We start from the raw sequence: 20182 nt of genomic DNA, 5'->3' as shown, positions 1-20182 counted from the left end.
GTCCATGGCAAGTCTGCTGTCCTGAGGACACAGACTTTGGACCCATCCACCCAACATCTTGTGTTAAGTAAAGACTCCTCTTGAAGACAAGGATGAAGTGATTAATGATACCCTCAATCTCCATCCTGCTCCCTCACCCCCAAAATATTTAACAGAATCTCGAGCTGCTGGGAATACTTATTTATTTGGTCTATTAACACCAAGATCTGAAAAAAAAAAAAAAAAAAAAAAAAAAAAAAACCTTCTAAACACAGGATAATAAAACTTGAACATTAACATTCTTCTTCAATTTTGTGTAAGCTCTGCAGTACGGAAAATATACAAACTTCAAACAGCTGCAAAAATAGTGTCTTTGGGAGAAAATAGAGTTTCTACATCGATACAAGAAAAATAGGCATTTTCCTAATCCAACCCAGTCCTGGGGCAGGTGGAGGGTGGAGAGTCGCCACTTGCCACCCAGAGGAATGCCAGCTCTCCCTCTCGCCCATGACCCACCTGGGGCTGGGCAGGCTGGGCTGCTACTTAAGACAACCTTAGGGTGAAAGCGAGATGAAAACGCCACTTGGGAAAACGCCTGGTTCCCCCTCTGCCAGCAGCTGGATTGGTCAAGTGTCATGCCCCTTTCAGGCTGCTTTGGTCAGCTCCTCCAGTGAGAAGGTGGCATGCGGATGGGACTGAGAAGATGGGGTATCTGTTTGGGTCTCCTTGTCTATGTCTGAAGGAGAGGGAGGGAAATCTGTGGTGTCTCCTCTCCTTCAACCATGGCCAGCTCACTCCATGATAAAGACAAGGGTCCCGTACACAGCCCTTTGGACTCATACCCAGGAGTGGGAGACCCAAGACCTTCTGGGTGAGTTTTCCACCAAGTGAGAGAGGTGGCAAGAACACAGGTGTGACTTGTGAGCTGCCCAGCTATTAGTGGACAAAGCAGGTCCCCTCACATTTGAAGGGGCCAGTGTTCATCAGAAAGAGGACCCAGGGCTTTGACACGATAAATGAAAGTGCTCAAAGGCCGAGAGGGAAGGGCTCCTTCATCCCCCACCTCAGGGGAGCTAGGGAGGGTCCTGCCACCAAGGCACTGGTCTCCATGGTAAAGTGGAGGTAAAGCTCCCTCAGACCACCAGGGAGCTCTGGAAAAGCACAGGCTCTTCTGATGGTGGGGTGCGCTGCCACGGCTCAAAGGGCAGTGAGGAGGCCTTGGAGGCCTCTGGATCCTTCCGAGGCGGTGGCCTGGAGCTGGCAGGGGGAAGGGGGGATCCCGGGCTTGAGGGGCAGTTACGGAAGATGAAGCCCATGCTGGGGAAGAGGGGCTTCATCAAGCTGACGGGGCAGAAGGCCGAGCCGGTTGGGTTGAAATGGACTTTGTTCTTGTCAGGACAGGAAGTCAGGAAGGCCAGGTCAGGACCTGGGGACCTGGAGGATGGAGACAGAAACACAAACACAAATAGCCAGTGAGAAGGGATGAGAGGCGTCACAGTGTCGGGGAGCTGGGTCTCTGTTCCAACAGGTTGGTAGCTTGACCAAAAAAACGACAGGCTACTGAGCAACAACCAGTGTGTAGGCCCCTCAGCTCTCCATGTTTTAGAAACAGGGCTAAACAACCGGAAATCTACTTTAGCTAAAAACAGAAGGGATTAAAGCTAGACAGGAAGGAGAACTTCCTGACTGTGATTCTAGAAGAAGAGACTGAGAGACCTTTTAATTTGAGAGATTTTTATCAGTGAACAGTGTTTTGGGGGGCAGACCTCTTGCCTGAAAGCAGAGATCCTAGCAAAGTGAGTTTCTTAGACTTGTTATAGCCTAAAGCTGAGATTCTCAGCCTCCCCATTATTGGCATTTGGAGCTGGAGACCTCTTGCCTGCGGGGAACTATCCTGTGCGGCGTGGGATGTTTGGCAGCATCCCTGGCCTCCACCCACTGCATGCCAGCAGCGCGACTGCCGCATGTGTAACAACCGAAACTGCCTCTCGACACTGCCAAACGTCCCTCAGAGGAAAATGACCACTCGCTGAACTCTCCTGGCCTTGAGAATCTAATTCTTGAGCAGACTGAAAAGATTTTAAAGGTATGATTTTCAAAAACCCTTGCTGAAAGGAAAGGACAGCAGCTAGACCTTACCAGGAGATCTAGGTTCTAACTTACCATGTGCTCTTGGCCTAACCTGCCTCACCGAACATGGAAAGAATTCCCTACTCTGCCGATCGCGTAGGGGAAACAGAAGGATTAAGACAGGTCAGGTCGGAGAGTTCTAGAGTAAGGAATCCATACGATTAAAAAAAGGTTCTTTGCCCCGAAAGAATGTCTGGCCATGCTTCAAGGGTGAAGAGCCCCAAGAAGCTGCTGGTTGTGAGGATTCCAGGCAAGAACACAAACACGGAGAACACAGTTGAGCCCTGTGCGAGAGCTTCGCATTGCCTAACTTTTTCTTGAAGTATAACATATACAGACAGAAAATGAACTCAGTGCACAGCTTGATAAACTGATTACCATTTTAATTACAGTACCATTTAATTTAAATTCTAACCATTCCAAACCCAGGAAGAAGAGCAAGGCATGTGGAGGAGGGCAGATGTTGGCCCAGCGTGGGAGGTGGGAGGAAAGGTGGAAGGAAGTGAGGGCCCATGTGCAGGGTGTGTTTGGAAGCCTGGGGTCCCAGAGAACTCCGCAGTGGCAAGGTGTCCCCTGACTGAGAAGGACTTACAAGAATCCCACTTTAGGAAGAGGTAGGGGATGGGCAGGAGAGGGCATGCCCTCGACGTAAGCAGGCACACAGGAGGGTGACCGAGGGAAGACCAAGTAACACTCAAAGGGCATGACAACCAGCATGACCCTGAACAGCTTCATTCCCTCCCCGGGAAATCCAGGCCACCTTACCAGCTAGGCAGCCAGGAAGAGGAAAATATGAAAGAAGAAGGAATAAACAGAAGAACCTCCCAGCAGGAAAGTTCATGTAATGAAGAGACACCAATGAGTTGAGAATTTCTGTCGCAGGATATCTTAGAAAGTAACTGATGGCTCACCACCTCGCTTAAAAGAGTTAAGACAGGGGCAGGAAGCTGGATGAGATGGCTTTAACCCTCTTTTGGCCTTAAGAGCCTACAAAAGAATAAAGTCAAGCAGCAGCCTAATTGTCACAAGCAATTCCAGGCTATAACTACTCAACTATACCATGCATTGGGGAAGGAGACAGGGTCTAGAGTCTGCTTCAGCTACAAGATCTGGCCTTTTCCCTCTCACCTACCCCAGAGGACCGAGGATTCTAGGAGAAATGGCAACAGTGATGATGCGAGCAAACCCCTAGTGCCCACAGTTTCCCCCATAACTCCCTCTGGCTATGTATGTACCTCCTGCTACTACCAAGGGTCATCCTGTCCCTTATCTGGGATACAGATAGAGCCATCAAGCCCCCAAGCCCTGTCCTAGCTAAATCTCCACTCATACACCATAACTCAAGTTCCTGACTGCAGTTGAAACCATAGCTTCCACTGTGAAATGGCCCCAAGGAACATTACAGTGATAGTGGGAATGTGATGCGCTCTCTTCCCAGCTCCTGCTAAGCAGGGCCATGGGCATTTGGAAAGCTTTGGCTCTGGATTCTCTCTGCTAATGGGAGGGAACTGTAGTAAAGATATCAATTTAAGAATGACTACTGAACTGTCCAGGCTGGTTTGGGGATATTCCATAGTCCTTACTTGCAAGGACTGGAAATTTCTGTCGGGAAGTTCGTGACACTTGAACCACTGCGGCTGCAGGGTGAAGATTTGACTCAGAGGCAGTATGAAAGCTGTTTAGGCTCCCCCGGCCGCGCCGGTGGCCGTGAGACACTTCTAAGCTCTGCCTGAAGAGAAGTACTAATAAGTTCTCTCTCTCTCTCATTATGGTCTAACAAATTCTCACACCTTCCTTGGAGATGGAAAAAAAACAGAAGAAACAAAGGGTTTAAGTTTCAGATCTCTTTCCTCTCCAGCTCCTGCTGCGCTTGTGGCTGGCATGTGGGCAGAGAGCAGGTTTCTATGGAGATCATGATAAGCACAGATTTAGGTGCTCAGAGGAGGTAATGTCAACAAGTTTGATCATGGAAAAACTGCAGTACTGATTGTCTATGGCTGACAGTGTCTCCTGACAAGAGGGAGTCCGAGCCTGAAGAGGGGCCTAACTGGTGGGGCACCACAGGGCTCAGCCAACATCTCTGTCCCTCCCTCGCACGCCCAGACCCCCACCCACTGGCTGAGGTACTCACGTGGCCTCTTCAAACACCCGTACTCTCTCACAGCCTTCTGGGGGCTCCCGTTTGAAGACATAGCTGTGATTGGGCCGAGGGGAGGCGGCAAAAGCAAGGACTGGAGATGGGCTGCCATCTTCAAGGAAGGTGGGGTGGCCTGGAGAGGAAGCTGCACACACAGTAAGGCTGAGTCGAGCGGCACCAAAGGGAGTCTCAGCTCTCCCAGGTGGGACTGGGAGACATGGCACCGTGGGTGGCAGTGGTTATGTTAATCCAGGTTGTTTGTCTACGCTCTACCTTGAGACATCTTTGAGGCAGCTTACAAAATTATAGCTTCTGTCATACAGGGTAAAAAAAACACAGTTGAATTGAGGGGAAAGTCTGGTCTAATACCAATTCCATATGCCCCGGAGGTAGACTGCGATTGGAACTTCAAGTCTCAGACTGAAAAGAATCCTAACGTCTGTGTCTCTGCCTTCTTCCAAGACTGCACCACCCTGCCTGCCAACATACCATAGCTTCTTCCTTTCCACGCTCTTGAAAATCTATCCCTTCTTCCAGGAAGAGCTCTTCTACTGACTCAGACAAGCAATCTTTACTCACCCCACTTGTGGGATAAGATTCCTCTCATTTTCCACACAGCAAATGTACTTGGCCGAGGTTTCAAATATTGACTTTATCTGTGTTTATCTCACATTTATCATTCTACGCTCTGTTCACCTCTGTATTGTCAGATCATGCCTTTGACCGGCCTACCTGACGGGGTTGCTATGAGATCAAGTCAGGTGATGCAGGCAACAATGCCCGCATGTTAGAATGTTAGGAGCATTCATACAGGAAAGAGGGACTCGTGTTTCATCCTCTCAGTGATCCAGTCAGGGCGGAAGCACAAAGTGGAGATCTGGAGTGAGAAAGCTTGGGGTTTGATCTGGGTCAGACTGTGTGACTCTGGGCAAGAGTCATTTTTTTATTTATAGCACTCACACCTGCCCTGAGATGCGTGCCTGGTTATGGGTACAGTGAACACTTGATGGGCTCATGGGTTCTCCATTACAGCCAGACCTCAGCCAAAAAATGGAGGTGGGAGGGATTGCTTCTCTGGATTACAAGTGAGAATTAAATAAAACTGTAAGTGCAAAAGCTTCATATAAATTATAAATCAGAATCTGTATCAAGGATCAATATAACATACAGAATGAAGATGTTCTAGTTGGTTAGTAAGTAGAAGTACCCAGCCAGAAGCTGATGAGTTGGGAAAGGGCACAGAGGTGACCCCATACTTGTCATGGGCCATGCGGCCTTGGCCTCCCCAGCTTACCTTTGTCGCTGGGTACAGATGCCAGCTCCTCGGCTGCACCCCGGTGCTCTTCACGGCTGGTCTGGCCAGAAGGCTGGGGGGATGCCAGGGGCATGGAGGGAGAGCTGGCAAGGTTTCCAGGCTCCAGGAGGAGGAGGGGGTGATCACAGCTGCCGCTCTGGGAGGGAGCTGGGGCGCGGTGCCCGTCAGGGATTTCAAGGATCTGCCGAGGAAGAATGGGGATGGGGACTCTCAGGCCTGTCCCCTTGGGCCATCAGGGCTGCAGGGACCCTTAGGATCCTCCCCTCACCACTGTCCTTGTCCTCTCTTCATGACATGGTGACACCATTTCTTCACTTCCCTGACTTTCCCAACCACCCCCATCAGAGCGCTTTGTTCTTTTCCCTCAGGGACAGCACGTTACAACCACAAATTTTATGGTTTCATCCATGTGTCGCTGCCACTAGGCTGTATGCCTCATGAGGGCAGGGGCCTCCCGTGTGTCAGGCTCTGGGAACACAAAGGTGAATAACACATGGGGGCATGAAAAGGAGGAAGCCAACAGGACACTGTCAGGCCCCTGCGGTAAAAACGGGCAGCTCAGTATCACGCGTTAAACACACACTCCCTTTTTAACATTCAATGGTACTTGTATCAGCAGTTCACCAATTTGTATGCATGTGTAAAATCCTACATATATGCACATTAAAAATCAACCAGCAAGTAAATCATAAACTGAGGAGTGTGCCCATTAGAATTATATTAATACTGCCCAACTGGCATTCCCTAATTCTCCTGTGTCAGTATAAAAATGTGCCTGAGACTGCAGAAAAGGGAGCAAATAATCCGTCTGGGAGTGGAGGTGGGGAGAAGGCTGCACAAAGGCAGCTGGGCATGAAGGATGAACCCGTGTGACCAGGTAGCGATGGAGGAAAGGGAAGCGGTAACTCAGGCACCGAGGCTGCTTGAATGGAGACACAGCTGGGTGGTGGTGATGCTGACAGTGACGAGTGTGCCGGGAGCATTGAGCTGGTGCTTTGGCTGGAGAGTGACACCTAGTCTGCTCCTCCCAGCCAGGGGCCCTCCTCTCTGCCAACCCCTACTCCTCTTTCTACTCACTGCCCCAAAGCCTCCCCAGCTTCACCCACCCAGCTCTGCTGTTCCTGTGGTCAAGTCCATTTGAGTCTGATAAACTCCATTTGTGTTCCTCCCATGGGGTGGTGGTGGTACACTGCTCTGTTGACAGGTGCACAGCCTGTGCACCCCCAGACAGCACGAGTTCCACTTCCCTGTGTCCAGACTCAGCAAGATGTGACTGTCTGTGCACCTAGCGTGTGGCCCCCACTCACCCGCAGCAGCTCCTCTTCACCCTGGTCCTTCACAAACACCTCCTCCAGCTCTTGGTTGAGCCCTTCCAGGCTCCGGTGCAGGCAGGGACTGAGTCTCAGGACAGGGGACCCTGCGGGGAAGCTGGGAGGGGACGCCTGAGGAGGAGGCAGATAAGGCCATCACTGAACCCCTCCAGACACCAACCAGGTATCAGTTCTGACCAGCGGGTAACAGTTTTGTCTACACAGCAGAACCAAGTGGGTAAAGGAGAGTTTGGGGACAGTTACCAATTCAGTGGGGCTTTCTCTATAAGGCAGAGGCCCAGAGTGTGCTTTTAGAGTCTGCACCGCGCCCTCAAGTGTTCAGGGGGTGGGGATGACAGAGACACGCAGCATGTGCCCTTTCCAACGCTGCCTCAGAACTTCCCCGGCACCCATGAGGCCACGGGCCCTGCGGTGAGGAAGGGCTCAGAGGACCTGCCCATACCAGGGGGCCCACCACGGCGGACGGGCAGGGAGAGGGCTGGGAGACAGACGTACCCTCCGTGCTCCCCGCACAGCATGGTCCCCTTGGAGTGGGGAGCCCCGCTCCTTCTCTTTCCCACTGCGGCTCAGCTTCGTCCTCTGCAGCTGTTGCTTCAACTTGGTAATCTAGTGGCCAGTAGAGGGGAGAGGACAGGCAGGTGAAGCAAAGCAAAGGCGCATTGGTCCTCCCTCCCAGGTGTGCGTGCAAAGTCGCTTCAGGAGTGTCTGACAGTGTGCGAGCCGTGCACTGCAGCCCGCCAGGCTCCCCTGTCCATGGGACTCTCCAGGCAAGAATACTGGAGTGGGTTGCCATGCCCTCCTCCAGGGGATCTTCCCAATCCAGGGATCAAACCCAGTATCGCTTACATTTCCTCCATTGGCAGGCAGGTGCTTTACCACTAGCGACACCTGGGAAGCCCCTCTCTCAGGGGTGGCTCCTGCCAAAAAGCTCAGGATACATCAAATACATAAAAAGAAGACGGAAGTTAGTCTTCCATCTCAAAATACTTCAGCGGTGTTCAAATTGATGATATGCTCACTGGGCAAGCTAGACACCATATATGACCAGATTATTGGATGTTTTGAATTACCATGTATTCCACAGGTGGCTCAGGTTCGAAAAAATTAAAAATATACAACCCTGAAACCATTTTTGTCTTTCACAGATTCCAAAGGCACAGAAAACTACTCTGTTAATAAAAATGAGAAATGCCGTTTTTACATTCACTCCTCAAAGTACGTTCACAGCTATCTCAAAGGCCCTGGGACCAGGAAGGATAGAAGGATTTCCCCCTGTTTTATTATGATTATTGTTTTGGGGGCAGGGGCTGTGGTGGGTCTTCGCTGCTGCTCGAGGGCTTCTTCTCGCTGCGGCCCCTGAGCCGGGGCTGCTCCTTGCTGTGGCGTGTGGGCTTCTTGCTGCAGTGCTTCCTCTTGCTGCGGAGACGGGCTCTAGACACAGGGGCCTCAGTGGCTGCAGCTCTCAGGCTCTAGAGCGCTGGCTCAGTGTGGCACATGGGCCGAGCTGCTCTGCGGGCATGGGGGATCTTCCTGGATCAGGGATGGAGCCAGTGTCCCTTGCATTGCAAGGAGGATTCTTAACCACTGGACCACCAGCGAAGCTCCCCCCACCCCCATTTTAAAGGAGACTGTGCTCAGCAAGGAGCAGCCTCTCCAGAAGGAACATCAGCTTTTGTCCCAACTTCACATCCGGTAACAATTATGGAGCATCATCAGCAACTCTGACTGTTATCCCAGTCACTTTGTAATTCTGGACCTACTGATCCTTAATGTAAATATTCTGATAATTACAAATTGCAAACACTTTGTATTTCCCACTAGCCTTAAATACTTCATATTCTCCTACTGGGAGAATATGAAGGACAGGGAAACCTGGCGTGCTGCAGTCTATGGGGTGGCAAAGAGTCAGACGTGGCTAAGCGACTGAATAACAACAATTCTCCTTTCTGTTCTTGCAGCCAAGAGGGCAGAAGCTACTGCCCTGTAAACGGTGACCCCTGGCAAGCTGGTCCTCCTGGGTTGGGAGCCTTGGAATCCAGTCTATAGCTTTTTCTATCCTCACCCTCAAACCCCAAGGGCCCTCATGAGAGGGAGGGAGGGCCAGGAAGGAGTGTTTGGGAACATATCACTATTTTCACTATTTTTCTCTGCTTTTAAAAATAAGGCTGGATGAGTGGTTAAGTAGTGAGGTTGGAGGCTTCCAATTCCCAGAAAACTCGTTCTCTGTCTCTCTGGTCTCTGAACTGCTTATCTGGATGCAACCTCAAAGTGAAGTGAGAACAATGGCCACCCCAACCCTGAGCTTGTCTGCTGGAGGGCAGCAGTAGGTCCGGGCCAAGCCCCTGCCTACAGGAGGGCCTAGGCTCATAAATCCAGGCCACCAGGAGGCTGGGAGGCAGCTACAAAGATGCCAACTCATCAGGAAAAGGCTAGATCAAGGCGGGTAAGACTGAAAACGTGGGTCCACTTTGGAGCAGATGGTGCTAGGGGGAGACAAGAGGCAGCTACCCTGGCCGGGGCATCGAAGGGGGCGGTTACCTCTTTCCGGTGGTCTGTGCTGCCCCAGGATGCTGAGCGCTTGTGTGTGCAGGAGATGGCCCACTCGCCTTCAAGCTCTTGCCAGGATAGGGGGGTCTGCAGGGAGAGAAACCCAGTGAGACAGCTCAGCTCCTCAAATGAGCCCTGGGGAAGCAGACACACCATTTTCAGGGCAGAGGCGGTGGCTCTGGGCGGTCTTCTCTCACCTGCATGTCGACCCCCAGGATGCCGCCAGCCCCTCTTATTCTTTCAGGCTTCTCCACCTGCACTGCCTCTTCCCATGTCCGCCAGGAAACTGTCCCTGATGAGCCAATGAGGACAACCTGCTCTTTACTCTCTAAAGACTTTTGCACATGGATTACAGCCCCAGAAAGTCCAGGTGCTTCTCCCCAGCAGTGAGGACCAGTTTTGTCCCTCTCTATCCCAACCAGGTCCAAAGGAGCTTGAGTTCAGGGAACCACTGGCATCCCCAATTCCCTCCCCATCTAAGAGCCCAGTATGGGCCCAGGTTCCTGTGAGTCTAATGAAAACAAATTACCCGATGAGACCCCATTAAGGAGTCATTAATTGGTAAGACAGGAAAAAGCTCAACATAGATGCCCTGCTCTCCATCCTGGACTGAAGCAGGAGACTTCTTGCAGTGCAGTGCCTCGAGCTTGTTCTGTGATATTTCCCTGTCCACAGAGTGTTGGGGGCCCCAGTGTCCCCCTGAATACATGGCAGGAGGGATTTTCACCAAGTGAGGAGCCAGAATTCTGAAGTCAGCTCAGACGCCTGACCTCTCTTGGCTTTATCGCAGCTCCTTCTCCTAGGCCCTGCTCTGCCACTGTGAGAACCAGGCTCTCAATCCGCCATTCTTCCTCCCCCGCTGCGCAGAAGACAGAGGACCCAGGATGGAGGCAGGGGCAGTTGTAGACCCACTTCCTGAGCCCCTGCTGGAAGGGGGAAGCTGTTGACTCTAAGCATGAGGCAGAGGAGGACATGGTCATCTCCCCCGCCAGCATCCCTACTTCCATTCCAAGGGAGGGCCCAAGGGGGAGGCTCCAGTGGAACCAGTTCCTCTCTAACGTCTTTGCATAAGCTGCCAAAACCATGAGGGCCTGGGAACCGTCTCCTCCAACAGATCTGCTGACCTCTCCCGAGAGGTTGTTGCAAACAGAAAAGGGGGAGGATAAGAGGGAAAAAGCCTAACAACTCACCACCCAACAGCTGTTAAGAAGGGCTCATTGGGGGCAGTCTGAGTGGGGCTATGGGAGCAGGCTGCCCTGCACGACAGCTGCAGGAGAGGGGCCACAGGGGGCCGAGCCTCCCTGCCTCTTCCTTCTCCCAGCTGCCCACCCATCAGGAACTCTGCTGGGCCGTGCAAGACAGCCAGGGTGAGGTGACTGTCCCGACTCCTTTCCCTGAGACTAGCACAAGGGGGACCCTCCAGAGATGCATCCCCACCATCCCTTCTTCTGCAGAAGGGTGACATCAGGCTGTACCCCAAAGCCTGGAGGTGGAGCTGGCTCTGACAGGGGAAACCAAGCAGCCGGTCTTACTTCCAAATGTCCATCAGAGTATTGGCGGACATAGCCTCAGAAAATCCCCACCACTGCATATACTGAAAAGAGAGAAGCCCCCTCTCCCATAGCCCCTGAGCTGGGCAGATGCACAAACGTTCCTCCTCACCAGGGCTCCAAGCCAAGCCGATACATAACTAGGTCTGCTCATTAGAGCTGAGCTCCACTCAAGCTTGCTGTCCCTGGAAAGGTGGCAGAGGCTGCAGAGGAGGGGCAACAAAGGCTAAGGTGTTGCGCGTTTCTCCTCCTCTGGGAAGACACTGCACCCACGGGTGGGTGGTGAGAAGGCGGTGAATCAGCCACCTTCAGGCTTGTCCTCGGGTCTACTAACATCTCCTGAGAACTTTTCAACTGCCTTTCTTCTGAGGTATGTGAGGGGGTGGAAGGAGAAGTGTAGGCCAGCGCTAGAGGCTAGAAGGGATGTGAAAACTCACGGCAGCTGGGAGACTCTCCTCTCTCAGTCCACCGCACCTCAGTCTGCTCAGCAGCATCTCCCGGCAACTGGTGCCTACTCTGTAAACTGTGCTACTAAAGGCCATCGCTTTGCCTCAACAGCCACCCCTTGCCTCAGGCATCACCATCTCACCCTCCACCCCGGGCTCTCTGTCATACAGACAAATGTAGCTCCATCTCCTTTGTCTTTCCTTATCCCTTGACCTCTAAGCCTGGCGTCCCCAACTAAGCATGCTCTACCAGCTCTTTCCAGCCTTCCCATCAGGGAGCCCTTCTTAACTGTCCACCTCACGTGGCCTGCTGCCACCCTCTCCATCTTCTCTGATCACGTGGGTTCAGGGCACATATCACAGGTGCATTCAGCAAAGAGTTACTGAAGGCAAACTGTGTATCAGGTACTATTCCAGGTGCTGGGGATATAACAACACATGAAATGACAAAAATTCTCATCTCCTTTGAGGGTACATTCTAGTTGGAGGCACAGTTTAAACAGTGATAGGTAAAAGAGAAAAATACAGCAAAGACAGGAGATAGGAGGGACTTCCCTGGGGCTCTAGTGGTTAAAAATCCACCTGCCAATGCAGGGAACATGGGTTCGATTCCCAGGTTTGGGAAGATCCCACATGCCTCAGAGCAAATAAACCAGTGTACCACAACTACTGAGCCTGTGTGCCTAGAGCCCCCGCGCTCCATAAGAGATGTCAAAGCCCATGCAATATCACAACTAGAGAGTTGTCCCCACTTGCCACAATTAGAGAAAGCCCGTGAGTGGCAACAAAGACCCAGTGCAGCCAAAGGTAAATAAAAAAAAATTTTTTTTTAAAGAAAGAGGATAGGAATGTCAGGTTGGGGAACATGACTTTAAATGTCAAGGAAGTCCTCGTTGAAAAGGGAGAATCTGATGAAAACATGAAGGAGATGAGGAGTGAGCCATATAGATATCACAGGTGACAGTGACCCACATGGAGGGAACAGCTAGTCCAAGGTCCTGAAGCAGGAGCCAGTCTGGCAGGTTTGTGAATGATAGGAGGTCGGTGTGGCTGGGGTAGAGTGAGCAAGGGGCAAAGTAGTAGGTGACATCAGTAGGCGTGACAGATTGAAAATGGCCCCCCAAGGAAATCAGGTCCTAATCCCTGGGGCCTGTTACTGTTACCTTATATGGGAAAGTGTTTGCAGATGCAATTAAGTTAAGGCTCTGGAGATGGGAAGTTTATCCTGGTGGGCCCTAATGCATTAGAAGTGTCGTTGTAAGAGGGAAACAGACACTCACAGAAGAAGATGTGACCACGGAGGCAGAGTGGAGTGATGCGGCCACAAGCCAAAGGATGCTGGCAGCCACCAGAAGCTGGAAGATGCAAGGAATGGGTCTCCCAGAGAGCTCCAGAGAGAGCAGAGCCCAGCCAACACCTCAATCTTGGCCCAGTGGAATGGAATTCAGACTTTTGACTTTCAGAACTATGACAATAAACTTTCATCATTTTAAGCCACTAAGTTTGAGGTGATTTGTTACATCAGCCTCAGGAACCTAATACAGTAGGTTATCCTGGGTTTGAAGCTGCTTACACACTGACCTGGAGTATTCTTCAGGCAGGCATGTGCACCGGTGTGGGCACTGGCCACTCCAACTGAACTGGGAGCATCAAGAGAGGGACCATGCCTTTGCCTTATTTCCAGTGCTCCTGGGTAGACAGGCTCCTCCTCTTGGGTCTCAGCCCAGGCATCTAGTCCAGGGTCTCCTTGGAGCACAGAAAAGTCAAGGCTAAGGAAGGCTACTCTTCAAAGAGCGACCCTTTATGGCACAACAGGGGTCAAGCCAGGCTGTGTGACAGCACCGTAAGTAGCTGTTCCAGATGGTCTCCTGGAAGCAGGATAAAGCTTGAGCTCAGCAGGCCAGTCGTGTTTGTCAAAGGGACTCACACACTGGAACAGATTTATTTTAACACCCTGGCCTTGGGGAGCAGCTGAGAGAGAAGCAGGGCTACTCACTGGTCATGAGTGGCATCAGCCAACTATGCAGATGATGCTTGGATTATGCAAAACTGATGTGAGTTAGACCAAGGAAGCTTTGCCTGGGACTCTGAAGTCTCGGAGCAACATGTAGGAAAACTGGGTTAGGGTGAGGACAGCTTTCCAAACAGCAGCCTGATCTAACAAGAGGGCAGGGATGAGATGGAGCCAAAACCCCCCAAACTGGAACCTCTTTCTTTGCCCCACAGCCAACTAAGCTTCTGTCCAGATTCTGAGGCAGGAAGAGTCCTGGTCCTCGCTTTCTCCAGTGACCTTGGCTGGGCTCTGGGGACATAACCCCATGTGTACCTACTATGCGGATGTGCAGAGCAGCATGGTGCCTGGCCTAGTATAGGTGCTCAGTAACTACATGGCGAGCTGAAATTCAGCAGGGAAGCCACCATTTGGGACTCTGGCCAGAAAAAGAGGCAGGGAGGGCTCTGAGGGTGGTCGGCCAGCCAGCACCAAGAACTCTAGCTGCAGAGTTAAGAGTTCTCTAGTCCCACAGTGTCTGCCACCCTCAAATTTTCCATCATGGACCCATTTTCAAATATTCTGAGCTGCCATCAAACCGTATACTGAACAACTGGTTCTGCTCACCAGTTTGGGAAACAGGCATTGTGCCCAGACCCTCACAACCACAAAAAAAGGCCCGTGATGAGCAGACTGAGTTGTGTGTCATCACCAAATGCTGAGGCACTGTGTTGGGGAAAAGAAAAGGACAGCACAGAGGTTGGGAAAATCATAGAAAGGGAAAACAAAGAGAAAAAACAGGCTTTCTAAATAAAGCCTGCCACCTCTGCCCTGCTAGTCAAGGGCTTAAGCTAATTTTTTCCCCAAAAGGTAACTCAGACCTAAAGGGAGAAAAAAGGTCTATCATCAGGGCATTTCCCCACATCACCTGGAGCCTGAAGAGGAAACAGGGCTAGGAACGAGCAGGATGGGGCCAGGCGAACAGGCACCCAGGGTTGCATCTGTCTGCAGGATGAGCCACCAGTGGCTCCAACAGTCATCCCACTGTGGTAAGACCACTTCCTCCCTTCAGAAGACTCCCAGAATGAAGGGAGGGGGCGATCGCCACCACCAGAATGTGCTGCCATTACCCGCCCAGGCCCAGGCCACGGCACTTGGTGGCCAGCTCTGAGTGACCAGCTGACCTGGGGGAGGGCAGACTGACCCGGACAATCCTGGCACAGTTTTCCGAGACATTAAGACACCTCCAGATGATGGGGACACCACAGAGGAGCCTTCCTAGTCCTCACTGATTGTGCCTTCTGTGTCAGGCACCCACTGCACCCAAGTTCTTCCTTATACCCACCATGCTGACCTCTGGGAGATCTGGTCATCTTGCTCCTGGTGCACACCCTGGCTCAGAACATGAGCAGCTCCAAAGCCCTCCTTCCCGGATGACCACATTCACACCCCCTTAGAAGAACCAATTTCCCAAATATGGTCCACCCACCTCTCTTCCTCACTTGCCCCAAATATCTGGGTAAGCTAGCTCTCTACATCAGACCACAAGTTGCCTGGGAACCACCCATGCTTCCTTTGTGCTTTCCTAAGGGCTTAAAACATTGCTAAGCCCAAGGAGAGAATACTGGGACTGTTTGCAACCTGCTACCTTCGAGAACTGAGAACTTTAACTCCATCTTCTGCCTTGGGAGAAGCCTTGAGGACAGTGTGTTCTCATGTGAAACTTATAGGGCTTTTGCCTGCTCCGGGGGTTTGGAGAGGGGAGCTGAGCTGCTTGGCCTACCCCATGACTATGGCTGCTGTCTTCATTGCAGGTCCTGCCCCAGGAGTGCCAGGGTGATGAGGTCTTCAAACACACACTCTGGTGGCTGGATGGAGGTGTGTATGAGGAGGGGTGGAGTCGGGGGTCGGCGGCACAACTAAGAGAGCAGAAGCGAGGGCCTTCCCGATGTGGTGGAGGTACCACACTGGTGTGGCTAGAAGACAGAGCGCACGAGGTAGGGGGAAGGGGAGGCTGTCGCCCCTCGAGCACAGAGGAATTAAGGGAAGGTGCTGGTGTCATCTATGTTTAGCAACTGCTGCAGTCCATGGGGCTGCAAAGAGTCGGACTGAACTGAACTGAACTGAAGGCTTTCAAGAACTTTGGTAGATCTGGCCTTACTACCTTCCCTCCACTCTTCACTACACCCCTTGTATCTCCCCCATAAAACCTCTCCCCCATCTCCAGTCCTTTCTAGGTGATGTAGCTGTGCTCCACAGGGGAGGAGTACCAGTTACTTTGGGAGATGTCAGGAGAGGCTTCAGTTCCTTGTGTAACCCCAGTGTTGAAGAATGTAGCTTGTGCCAGGCCAGGGTGCTTAAGCAGGAATTTGAATGGAGCCCAAAACCTAGAAGCAGAAAATTCCCAGAAGGCCAGGAATGAAAGACGGGCCGAGCACATACTTGGGTTTGGATGCCTATGTTGATCAGAATTCTCCCACCTCCTCACTGCAGCCACAATATTGACAGGTTGCTAAGAGTTCCTCGAGGGCTGGAGCCCATCCCAGGGAAAGAGGAAAGCTGCAGAGCTCAGCCTTGCCAGACCCATGGAGGCGCATCGCTGACCTCTGTCTTGCTGTGGCAAGAAGCCCAGACTTGTTATATAAAAGATCTGGCCTGCAGCTGGAGCCTGAGCAAAAACACACAGCCTAGAGCCCATGCCTCTAAATCTGGCCAGGGAACATCTGAGGCCAACCCTGCTCTGAGTTGACAAAGAGAACGCCATCTGAGGAGTGGGATGGAGGCTTCCTAGAAGGCGGAGAGCAGGAAATGACAGAGATGGGGATTCAGGGATAGGTGGGGTGTGTGGAAGCCTGCTGTCTGATGAAACGGGTGTAATCATGAGCACATCTGAAGCAACCTCAAGTCCTGCTCCTCCAGGAAGCCCTCCATGACTAGACATGTTACTTGGACTAACCATTCTCTCAAAAGAGAAAGGGATGTGTGCTCCAGGCCTGTGACGGGCAATCATAACCTATACTACTTGCCCTTTTCAGGGGACACAGGGAACGACAGTGTCCAGGGCTCCCAGGAAGTAGGCCTATTTGGTCTGCTACCCAGAGCACGCTTTACAGTCTGTTCCTAGATCTAAAAAGGGCCATCGATTTTAAATGCAAACTTTTTTTGCTCCAAGGTGGCGTATTCCTGTGAGAATGTCCCTCCTGTAAACTGTGCCAGACACTTGGCCCCATCTCATCCCTTGGCTCCTGGTTTACTGGCCTTCATGGAACTGGCATCCAGACTCACCAAGGCCAAACCTTGTTCTCATTTCCTTGTTCTTCACTCTGACACGCCAAGAACAGCACTGAGCATTCAAACATTCACTAATAACATTGGAAAATGGATCTCATTTAAAAAATAAATAAAAGGGACTGATGAGATGTGCTCAACAGAGGAGGACAGGGGAAGTGAGCACACAAAAGCCTTCTCCACTTGGCCAGCACCCCACCTCCGATCAGGCGGGACGGGCACACTGCAGTGACTGCAAAGGAACAGCGGCTGGCCCAGCATCCCCCAGGATGCGGGCTGCCTCGCCTCTGAGCCTGTGTTCTCCCCGCCCTGTTTCCTCTTTCCTGAGAACAACCCATTTGTCCTGAAGTCAAACAGGAATGGGCTTAAACTGCATCAAGGGGAGAAGGTTTGATTCTTCAAAACTTAACTGCTGAGAATGTCAAAGTCCTCAGTCAGATGAAGAAATATCTTTGTATAATTTCACATGTGAGACAACTTCTTGCTCAGGCTAATACTACTTTATTCAAAAACTGACCAACGAACCGGATGATTGTGGAGATTCCTTCTAAGTTTAGGTTTCTTCATGAAAAGAAAAACCCTGAAGAGGGGACCTGGGCTCCACAGGACTCAAATGGGGCCCCTAAAACCCCAGACAGGGCTGCTGACTAAGGAGCGACTCTCCGTTATCTGAGAACTCCCCACTCCTGCTGCCCTAGTGGGATACATCCTGGCTCAACACATATTTTGGCGACCTCTTTCAGTTGTCTGGGGAATGCACACTCAGCTGAATATTGGCTTGTTTTAGCAAGGTAAACCTCATTTATTAAAATCTAGAATAAATTCCAAAGTAAACTCTTGTATATCCACACATGAATACTCAAAGACAAATGGTTTGCCTTCTCTCTCCCAACAGGTGGAATGCAAGCTCATTTTCAGGTAAATTTACAAAGAGAACTAAGCTGGTAAACACGAGATGATGAAAAGCTATATGTATATAGCTTTTCATGTATAGTGAATGTGTATAGCCGAAACCGAGGACAAATCACGTACATGATTGAGGGTTGACAAGTAGACCCAAGACCTTCTCAGGCACCCCACCACCCCATCCTTACCCCTCACCCCATTAGAGAGAGCTTCGTTACCTGGGTGGCCTTGTCATTGGTACAGCAGGTGAAGGCCCCATCAGCATCTCGTGGCCACTGGCCCAGAAGGTAGGAGCTGAGGATGGTGTCCAAGGAGAATGTACGTCGGACCTGGGGTGGCTGAGGCCTCCACCCTGGTTTTTCTGGGCCCACATTGCATGGGACGCTGGCTGGAAGAGAGCACAGCCCGCACACCTCGAGGTCAGCATGGGCGCAGGCGTGGTCATCAGCTGTCTCTCTTTTAGGAAACCTGGCTGAACTGCTGCACCTTCACTCACTTCCCTCCTACAGGAACCCGAAGCAGCCCGGGAAAGCACATACAGCTTGACCAAAGCCCTCCTGACTTAACCAGCTGGTCTTTGTCACTGGAAACAATCTACACCATGTCCCTCTGGATGAGGGGTTACTTTATATACATCCTCTTTCTCCTGTTCCTAATGGACTATGAACTGTGAACTCCAGGTTTCCACACTGAGTTTCCCGAGAGAGGTCTCACATCAATAAAAAAACAACTGGATGCTGGAAGTGGACAAAAACCAAGTTTTCCTTCATCTTTTGTTTCCTGCCTTCTTCTTCCCTGCAGCTCTGATTGCAGGGCTCCTATGCACAAATTCAACCCACTTAACTGAAGGACATTTCCTACTTCCTTCAAGACCATTAGCTCTGGGGAACCTAGGTGACTGAGACAGACAGAATGATGTAACTACTTTCATCTATCCAGGCTCCAGGAGAATATCTCAGTCTTCTGGTTCTCTCCTCTGTCTCTGACCCCTGGCTAAACAGAACAAAAATAAACCACTTATAAGTCCACTCATTTTATTTTTTCCTTGATTAAATCTTTCTGGGAGAAGGTAAAAGTTGAAACTGTTGATAAAATCTAAGAGTTGTAGAATCATCTGTAACTTTCAGTTATCTGAGTTGACCATGTCTTCCACAACCACATTCAAAACACACTACGGCCTTAAGCTCTATAAAATTCTTCCCTTTAAACAAAGCAAAATGCTTTCATATCTGTATTAATCTCTTGATAATTCATGTGTGTACTAATCACAGCAAAGGAAACTGGAGACTGTAGATATAAATAAACTTGAAGAGCTTTATATTAAGAAGACCCTAACAGGTTGGCAGTTACTCAAAAAGTTAAATAAAGAATTACCATACAATCCAGTAATTCCACTTCTAGGTATATATATAAAAGAATTGAAAGGCGGGTCTCAAAGAGATATTTGTACACCCACGTTCATAGCAGCACTATTCACAACAGCCAAGAGGTAGAAACAGCCAAGTGTTCACTGACAGATGAAAGGATAAACACAATGTGTTCCAAACATACAAGAGAGTCTCAGAAAGGAATGAGGTTCTGATACCTGCTATACCATGAATGAAACTTTAAAACATTATGCTATGTGAAAAAAAAAGCCCAACACAAAAGAACAAATATTACACGATTCCATTTAAATGAGGTACCTAGGATAGGCAAATTCATAGAGACAGAAAACAGAACAGATTCCCTGGGGCTCATCAGGAGAAGGGAATGGAGTATTATTATTTAACGGGCACAGAGTTTCTGCTCCCAGGTGGTGCTGGTGGTGAAGAACCTGCCTGCCAATATAGGGGACATTAAGAGACACTGGTTCAAATCCTGGACTGGGAAGATCCCCTGGAAGAGGGCATGGCAGCCCACTCCAGTATTCTTGCCTGGAGAATCCCATAAACAGAGAAGCCTGGTGGCTACAGTCCACAGGGTTACAAAGAGTTGGACGTGCTTGAAGCAACTTGGCAGGCATGCACCAGTTTCTGCTTGGGGCGATGAAAATGTTCTGGAAATGGACAGTGGTGATCATCACACAACACTGTGAGTGCGCTTAATGCCCCTGAATCATAAACTTAAAATGGTTAAATGGGAAATCTTATGTGTCGTGTGTGTGCGACTCTGTGACCCCATGGACTGTAGCCCACCAGGCTCCTCTGTCCATGGGATTTTTCCAGGCAAGAATACTGCAGTGGGTTGCAGTTTCCTTCTCCAGGGGATGTTCTTGACCCAGGATCGATCCCGCGTGTCTTGAGTCTTCTGCTTTGGCAGGTGCATTCTTTACCACTGAACCACATGGGAAGCCCCTATGTCTGTTTCACCACAATAGAAAAAAGAGAAACACTAGTAATACTATCTACATTCTCCAAATCCATTTCAATATTTACACACATTTTACTGTATGAAATGTATCACATGACATAGTAATCAATAGGAAATGTATTAATGATATTCTTCTTTGTTCTACCCATTTCACATACTCATTTTCAAGCATGAACAATCCACATATCTGTCATTTTTAATACAATGTATT

At 50.5% G+C, this 20182-nt stretch overlaps 1 protein-coding gene across 1 annotated transcript in view; it reads right to left on the bottom strand.

Annotated features, from left to right (window-relative positions):
- Positions 1-317: 317 nt before the first annotated feature.
- FAM117A (family with sequence similarity 117 member A) overlaps positions 318-20182 on the bottom strand; it is a 42244-nt gene continuing 22379 nt past the window's right edge. The window contains exons 2-8 of the mRNA XM_052658402.1: positions 17838-18007; positions 9431-9526; positions 7388-7498; positions 6869-7003; positions 5541-5742; positions 4241-4391; positions 318-1413 (exon numbers count right to left, since the gene is read on the bottom strand). Of these exons, the coding sequence (XP_052514362.1) occupies positions 1113-1413; positions 4241-4391; positions 5541-5742; positions 6869-7003; positions 7388-7498; positions 9431-9526; positions 17838-18007 (1166 nt within the window). The 3' untranslated portion in view covers positions 318-1112. The remainder of the gene's footprint in view (positions 1414-4240; positions 4392-5540; positions 5743-6868; positions 7004-7387; positions 7499-9430; positions 9527-17837; positions 18008-20182) is intronic.

The sequence above is a fragment of the Budorcas taxicolor genome, chromosome 19 (genome assembly GCF_023091745.1).
Source record: "Budorcas taxicolor isolate Tak-1 chromosome 19, Takin1.1, whole genome shotgun sequence".
Taxonomy (NCBI): Eukaryota; Metazoa; Chordata; class Mammalia; order Artiodactyla; family Bovidae; genus Budorcas; species Budorcas taxicolor.
This window is presented reverse-complemented; position numbering and strand designations above follow the sequence as displayed.